The sequence below is a fragment of the Poecilia reticulata genome, chromosome 6 (assembly GCF_904066995.2).
Source record: "Poecilia reticulata chromosome 6, P_reticulata-male-v2, whole genome shotgun sequence".
Taxonomy (NCBI): domain Eukaryota; kingdom Metazoa; phylum Chordata; class Actinopteri; order Cyprinodontiformes; family Poeciliidae; genus Poecilia; species Poecilia reticulata.
In genome coordinates this window covers 2,198,771-2,207,263 of record NC_088835.1, presented here as the reverse complement: position 1 = coordinate 2,207,263, position 8,493 = coordinate 2,198,771, and the positions used below count along the sequence as shown (strand labels likewise).

The 8,493-nt window shown below is 36.6% G+C and overlaps 1 protein-coding gene across 1 annotated transcript; it reads left to right on the top strand.

Annotated features, from left to right (window-relative positions):
• Positions 1-243: 243 nt before the first annotated feature.
• On the top strand, positions 244-8,169 carry tmed6 (transmembrane p24 trafficking protein 6). The gene is made up of 4 exons (XM_008419396.3): positions 244-1,863; positions 2,164-2,290; positions 6,459-6,616; positions 7,847-8,169. Exons 1-4 carry the CDS (start codon positions 1,651-1,653, stop codon positions 8,072-8,074), a joined length of 726 nt encoding a protein of 241 aa, XP_008417618.1. The 5' UTR covers positions 244-1,650; the 3' UTR covers positions 8,075-8,169.
• Positions 8,170-8,493: the final 324 nt, after the last annotated feature.

Sequence of the window (8,493 nt, the reverse complement as noted above, 5' to 3'; positions counted from 1 at the left end):
AAGTCAAAAATCACGTGACACTATTCCTTCAATCAATTATGGAAATATCCATGTCCGCTCGGTGTTTGGCAGGTTGTTTATCACTTTTTGCTTTATGTTAAGCCAAATATTTCATTAATATAAGATAGCTATGGAAAGATGATTTAAATCACACAATGAAGTGCAAATATTTTAAAAACACAGTAAAAGACTTTGCAGGTAAATTTATTTGTTTCCATTTTAGAGAGGGGGAACAGATTTTATCAGGCGCTTAAGATATTTTGTTCCCCCATCCTAACTTTGGCAAAAAAAGAGCAAATGTTTTCAAACTTGCAGGATTTCTTATTGATCATAAGGGGAATGAACACAGTAAAAGACTTTTCAGGTAAATTAATGTGTTTCCATTTTAGAGAGGGGGAACAGATTTTATCAGGCGCTTAAGATATTTTGTTTCCCCATCCTAACTTTGGCAAAAAAGAGCAAATGTTATGAAAATCACAGGATTTCTTATTGATCATAAGGGGAATGAACACAGTAAAAACTTTTCAGGTAAATTAATTTGTTTCTATTTTAGAGAGGCCGGACACATTATTTCAGGCAGCTGAAATATCCATTCTCTCCTCTTCTCCAATAACTTTGAGAAATAAAAGGCACCTGTTTCCAAATTCTCAAAAAATATTATGTGTGATAGCATACTAGACATTTCCTTAATCCAGTAATGTCATATTTTACATTAGAACGGGATTTACCAAAAAGTTTATACTCTGATCTTTTCAGGAAGTCTTTATTTTTGTGCCCTGGTATCGGCCGGCTTCCCTCCTCCTCCCTTGTCAGAAATGAAAAATTATAAATGCACACAACGTGTTGGAAATCTGTGTTTGTTGACTGACTTTTATTTGTCAGGCTTACGAGACAAAAGCTGAAAAAAAGATCGATTCACTTCGCGTTTAAAATAACACAAAACAGCGTAAAAAGACCTCCACACAAGACCTCGTTTATTTATGTATGTATTTTTATTTTGATAGCTGCCGATTAAACTGAAAGTTACAACATTGACATGATTATATGAGTAGTTTTTACCGAGAAATGTCAACATGGATCAGAAGCGCCGTGAATATGGTCAGATCCGCCGGATCCACTTCTCTGGCTGCAATGCGCGCTCCTGACAGAGGGGGAACAGATTTTCACAGGGGAACAGAATTTCTCACAAGAACTCTTATCTAATGTAATTGTTAGACTGATCAATTCTTCGAGCGTCTCGGGTTCATATAAAGTTGCAAGTTCATCCTTTATCTGTTCACTCAGAGCGTGAAACAAAACAAAAAAAAACCCACAACGAAAAAAAAAGAAAAACAAAACAAAGCTCGGGTCATAACAGTTTGATGTGAACCAAATAATTGCTTTTTCCCCCCAAAAAACTTTTTAAAACATTAATGCATAAAACAAACAAATGATTGGGACAGAGTTTCAAAGGAATAGAGACAGAGTGAAAGCAGCCATGTATGAACTGTAAAAGTGACATATTGGCTAGTTATCTCCATCTGCCCAGACAACCCAGTATTCCCACTGGTGGAGCGTTCTGGTCCAGTTAATCATTCACAGTTTGTCTTGTATACCACACACTCTGCCTCCACCATTCATTTAGATTAGTTGTTTCCCATTCTTTCAGCCATGTCGTTAGGGACCTCTACGTTTTTTATTGTTTTGTGGTTTTGTGGATTTTCTCACTGCAGCCTCCAGACAAAGCCTCGTTCCAGCAGGACGGACCAGGAGCTGTTCTGGGGTGCTGACCAGTATGATTTCTCAGTGGTGCTCCCAGCAGCTGCCACAGAATGTTTCTGGCACTTTGCTCACCATGGAGAGAAATTTTACCTGAGCTTCATGGTGAGTACTGAGCACACTGAGCCACTGTAGTTCTTATGAATTTTTATTCATGATGGTAAAAAGTTTCTCTGTAAAATGAATATTTTGTGGCTCTACTACATTTTATAAAAATGCACACTTACATAAAAGATTCCTTCATCTTTTTGTACTTCACTAACTTTTACATTTTCCCACTACAAATATGTCCAAAATTTGGGACAAATTCAACAGACTGTCCTTGTGGGACAGAGATGTCAGAATGTTCCATGTTGACATCATTTATAAAATAATGAGTTTTCTTCCATTTTCTTCCTTGTCAAGGTCCAGTGGGTGACAGGAGTCGGCCTCGTTAGGGACCTATCAGTCACTGTTAACGCTCCCAGCGGTTTGTTAATATCCACTGTTGACGATGCAAAGGGTCAGATCAACTTTGATGTCAATGAAACAGGTATCTCAGTTTACTGCTGCTGTTATCTACACATCTTTTTTCTACTCGTAATGTAATTTGAACAACGAAGTATCAGCGCATTTAACTAAACTCGCTAAATACTAAACGTTTTTGCTGGAAACCTTATTCAAACAGCAATCATAGCTACATGTATAAGGACATTTATTTTTTTAATTATTTTGGAATTGGATTGATACTTCAGCATATTTGAATATACTTAGTGGGGAAAACATAATAAAATAGGAATAGAATATTCTGATCCTATCCTCCATTCTGGTGAACTCTGAAAAAACAGTAACAATCAGACCTGGCACCACAGGAATTTGGCTGATTTTAAGGTGGAACAGTAAAGGGTCATTTTATTTGATATAAATACATAAACAAGCATATACCTTTCAAACAAAGTACCCATTTTGTTTACTAATACAAATAACTAATGATGCAAATACTGGCTTGTAGAGAATGCTGAGCAATTATGCTCAGATTTGCATAAACATTTGCTCATATGTTTCAGAAGTCTACGAATCTAATGTTTCCAATCACTTAAGTCTATTTCTTTATGCAAAATCAATCTGCTCAAATGTAGTTCTTAGTATTACTATATCATTTGCCATAGTCCTCTACGTTTGCCTCAGTCCTTGCGCACACAAGGGTTAACTAGCTTATGTTAAGGAAGAATTTTTATATTACAATTAAATTTAGCAAAACTCTGGCTCTGATTCTTCCTTTTGATTCCGGCTTCTCTCGCGTGGCCACGTGTGGGGACAAAAACACAACAATGCGTGTTGACGTCACAGAATTACAGAATTTAATCCAATCAGAAGAAAGTATAAGATAGTACAGGAAACTGAAGAAACACAGATACAAACATTGTTACCTGAGACAAGAAGACAAAGAAATATCAAGGTCGTCCTTGGAGAAAAAGCTGGTGCAGAAGTAAAATAAATCAGCTTTTTCCAAATTGTTTCCCTTGTGCACAAACTTTTATACCTGTAGGTGTGTTTTCCTCTTTAATGTATTCAAATAAGCCGTATCTCTACTTGACCAATTGGAAGGCATCTCTGGCCCTTTTAAATTTAGAAAATGTCCCGCAATTTGTTCACAAGATCAAACACCTTTTGTTAAATAAAGTGGAAGCAGACTCTCCGAATTCATGGTGGTTTATGGCTTTCACAGATCAGTGTGAAAAGCTAGAACTTCCTACTGATTGTTTCCCAGACAGACAAAGAGCAGATCAGAGATCTTGGCAAACAATCTGCTTTAATTACAGTAAAATATATATCAATAGGTCAGAATATGTTATAAATTTTAAAACTATATTATGGTATTTCAATCAAGTCATGATAAATTCTAAAACTAACTTATTTTAAATTTATTTTCTTAACGCTATCCGGCTCTACAGCCATCTGGGCCAAGAGAAACAGATGAAGGAACCTCACAGGTAGCTGTGAAATTCTGGTTTCTCTTCTGCTCTGCCAGGAACAAACCTTTAATACTGTACTTTTAATTCAATAAAAAGTTCTCCAAAAACCCAATTTGTTCTTCTGCACTCAGCATCTCCAAAGTTTAGTCCTGATATTAAACCAAAAGCAATAGATAATATTAACAGAAAACAATGAAGTACAATTCCTGTTTCTAATTAGGACTTAGAAACAAATAAGAATTAAGACATTCATTCACCATAAACCTAAGTATTTTCTAATACTAAACAAAACATTTTTATGTGATTCTTATAGTCAGAAATAATACAATTTCAAATACATTCATCATTAACTAAATTAATTCTAAAACAAGATAATAGAATTTTCAGTCAAAACATGTTATTAATAACTAAGAAAAATGTCTTACAAATTAAATGTTAGTGATTTAAAACATTTTATGTTATATTCAGTTTTTTTCACCATGTCAGATGTTAGTTTTGGAAGACTTCTCTTCCTGGTTACGTGAACCGACCAAAGTTCCCTTTCTCAGAGTATTTCAAGTGATGCTTTCCTCCACCTTCCTGCATATGTTAATTTATGACCTCCTGTCTTTAATGATAAGACCCCAGGGGTCTGAGCCGAAGTTCTTGCAGATCTCTATTCTCCTTTGTACTTTAAATTCTTAACCCAGCAATAGTTCTTCGGGTTTTAAATCACTAACACAAACCTGTTCAAGATTAAGAAATTCGTTCTAAAAGGTTTAAACTGTGTTAAACACTAAAAATAGTCATTTTTCCTCAACACTTACCATGATATATTGTCAACATTGTCTGCCCAAAAGACAATGTTGGGATCTACTTACTCGGTTAGAAGAAGAAAAAAAAACAGTGCAACGATATTTGCCTTTAATGGTTTTGTGCCATGATTCTAACACACCAGTGTGCACCTCTGCACAGCAACACGTCTCCGTCACGAACCCTCTAGTGCAAGCATCCTAAAGCTAATGTTGCATTTAAAGGCAGCTCGGATTAATTTACATTGCTACCTGTCGGCAACAAATTAAACCGTTGTAACAGCTGAAAAAGTGCAGTGGGCAGAGGGCACATAGATTGGAAGTGCGGGATCCCTTTCTGTATCAAATCAACATACGAATATATAAAGTTTTACCTCCGAGTTCACCTTTCGGAGGTAAAAAATAAATTGATAAATAAAATAAACGGCTTCGAAGCCAGGACGGGCACAGCTAACTCTGTGGGCGGGAATGCCGCCATGTCCTTTAACAATAAGGTCTAACGCTCAACAAAAAAATTGATTCTCCACCGAACTACATAATGCAGAGTATTATAAGGAAGCAAAATCATAAAAAAAAACAAAGAACGGCTCTCACCAACTGAGACTTGAGTCCTCCCGTTCAGGCACGTGCAGAGGGAGGCCTGGGGGTGCTTGAGCACCTGCCCATTTTGCTCCTTGACCAAGTGCCTTTTTGATCAATTTTTTATTTTTTTGGTATTATTTTCTAAGCCCTCTTCTGACACATAATAACATGTACTAAAATTATTTCGTTTTTTTTTTTTTTTTTTGCACAACATAATAAGCCCTCCGGTCACCTTGTTACCTTTGACCTTTTGCCCTTGACGCATGACGCAATTGTCTCTCGCGCAGTGAGATAAGGCGGCTAACTGCGGAGCTCAACCTAGCGAATGTTCCAGATTACAGAACAGGTTTTGGTGAATAAAGTGGAGTAGACTTGCTACTTGTCAGATGACGGAAAACATTGAAGTATCGTTTCTGCTTCTGCGCGGAGTAGCGGTTTAAGCAGAGAGGTAATGAAATACAACAGACACTGACAGGCCTCTGCGTCTGCCTTTCTCTGAAAAACTACTGAGCGGAAGGAGACAGCCAGGTGAGAAAAAACTGTTCTTATCTATCGATTCAGTATTTTTATCATACAGACATTAGACTTAGAATAGCAAAAGATTTCTGACATGCGCAAATAAGTTTGTTTTGCAAATTATTTTTTCACTTCTTGAGACAAAAATTTGTGATTTTAATTTTTAAAAAAGTTTTTTAAGCAAAACTCAGTAGGCTTTTCTCATGGTGACATGCATTAACAATTACATTTTTGCTTTTTTTTTTTTTTTTTGTGCAGTTCCACGTTAAAGTTTGATGTAGCTCTGCTATCCTGAATGGACCATCTTCATCTCCACTGCAAGTGTAGCAAACTGGCAGCTCTTTTTTATAGATTACAGTACACTAAAAGGTTGCATTGTGCCCTTGTTTATATTTTTAATAGTGTAATTCTGTAAAGACAAAATATGTCTGGTGGTCTAAGCTCTGATTTACATATCTTGCTAAATTTCGGGTTTGAATATTGCAATACTTTCCCGTTAAAAAAAAAAGAATCGGCTTGTTCCTGAAAGCCACATACACTCCATGGCTGCGTGAAATTAATGCTACATGAACGTTAGCAGGCTGGGTTTATACTTACAAACAAGCTAAAGGGCTGATGTTGAAAGATAGCAATTAACCTATTAAAAAAACCAAGAAGAAATTTGTAGAGGCCAAATGAATGAAGAAAAACATAAATTAAGTAAATCACAAAGGTTAACCTGTTCAGGTTTCCCTTTAATTTTTCTATACTCCTGCAATAAATCAACCAAAGAAATAAAACTAACCTTGTACACTCTGCTACTTAGGCCCCCAAAGTGACTGTGTCTAAACTTTTAACTTGATGTTTAATTACACAGGTTTCTATCAGATGTGTTTGAGCAACTTCCACAACCGCTTCAGCACAATGCAGGTCTTTCTCAGCTTCGGTGTTTACTATGACAACCCGAACTCTTCCAAAGATTTGGAGAGGGACATGAAGGAGGAGGAGTTGAACAACACACTGAGCTTCATTCAGGTCTCTTCATTTCCTCTGGGAAATTCACTTTACTGCAAATAAATATATTTTCTGTTCAGATGTGAACAGAACATATATTTGCATTTAGACATTGTTATAAATGTAATTTTCATTCACCTGAAAAAGTAAAAATTGTGTGTTCAAAAACATGCTTTGCTTGTAGAGCAAATATTCAACAATTTTTCCAAGAATTAATTGGAGTATTTACAAATATTGATAAGCACATTTTACACATTTATTATATGACTAGTTAAACTGTGTGGTGTGTTTAGAAATGTGTCTGTGTATATAAAGAAGGTGTCTGCTAAAAAAAAAATACACTGGGACAAAAGCTAGAATTTTCTTTTTTTAAGATTTTGGGATACATTAAAGGCTATTAAAAACGTTCTACTATTATAAAGTTTTCTAATGGAAAAAAAGAAAAACAAAGATATGTAGATAGTCTGGCTGCACGAAGTCTCTGTTCAACATGACATGTCATCTCAGGGTCCTACAAAGTAAAACCAGTAAACATCCGTTCTAAGTCTGATGCTAACTAACTGATTACTCAGATCTGCTGCTTTAGGCCTTAAAATTCTGTGAAAAAATTCCCAAAATAATTTAAGCATAAGCATGGATCACACATTTAACACACACAATTATATATTATAGAACTGCATGATATCATTAAATATCTAGATCAGTGGTTCTTAACCTAAATATCTAGATCAGTGGTTCTTAACCTGGGTTCGATCGAACCCCAGGGGTTCGGTGGAGCCTCTGCCGCAGAGGTAAAGACACACTTGTGTAAAGTCGTGATGACGCCCCGCTTTGCCATCACTTGCTGCAGAGGATCACGTTACATTGTTTAGCTAATCAGAGCTGCGGAGGAGCCCTGATTGAAGGAGCTCCACTCTCGGCATGGATTTGAACTTGTGTCTTTAATTACGTCAGCAAAACTCACCGTTTTTACCAAATTCTAGTCTAAATCTGCTCCTTAGTCGCATCTTTTTGGGGTTGCTACTGCCTCTAGTGGTGTGGGGGGTGGTAACACAACTAATATAATTACATTACTAAATCAGAATACCACAAAGTATTTTGTGTGTGTTTGTGGAATAAGAAGGGTTCGGTGGATGCGCATATGCAACTTGGGGGTTCGGTACCTCAAAAAAGGTTAAGAACCACTGATCTAGATCCAAACAGAAAAGTTTTTTTTTTGTGGGAAGTGTTTATTTGTTCTGACATTTTTAGGTTGCCACCAGTAAAGTGGAGCGCCACGTCTTCCACATGTTCCGCTACTACAGCTTCAGCCGCATGAGAAGGAGCGCAGACCACTTCCTGCTGCAGTCTAACTCCCGCTACATCACATGGTGGTCGATGTCCCTCAGCCTGCTGATCGTCACATCTGGGTACCTGCAGTTCCTCTTCCTTAAAAGCCTCTTTGTGAGCAAAGCTGAGGCTGAAAAGCCTTCATGCTGATAGGCAGCGAACAAACCAAGAAACATGCTGAGCAGACTCCAAACCTCTCCTGGTTCTGGGTCCATGTGAAACATTAAAGAAATGTTCTAAAAACCTCTTAGAATTGTTTTTAATTGACATATCTTTTTTTTTTAATTGGTAGACTTCTATTAGTTTTTTTCTTTTCCAACAATCCCCTCTCCAGAAATTTGGCATGGCTCAACATTCAGGTTCAGCTTTGCTTCATGCCAGCTCAACAGGAACATCTAAACTCATTTTAGAAACTGAAACACCTCTATAGCTTCATTTAGGTAAAATATTTCAAGTCTCTATTCCATACGATTTTAATGATTATAGTGATGGAAGTGATTGGAACAGGAAATTTTAATATTACAATATTATTGTAATAATACATCAAGCTGCACAAAGTTGAGTGGGAG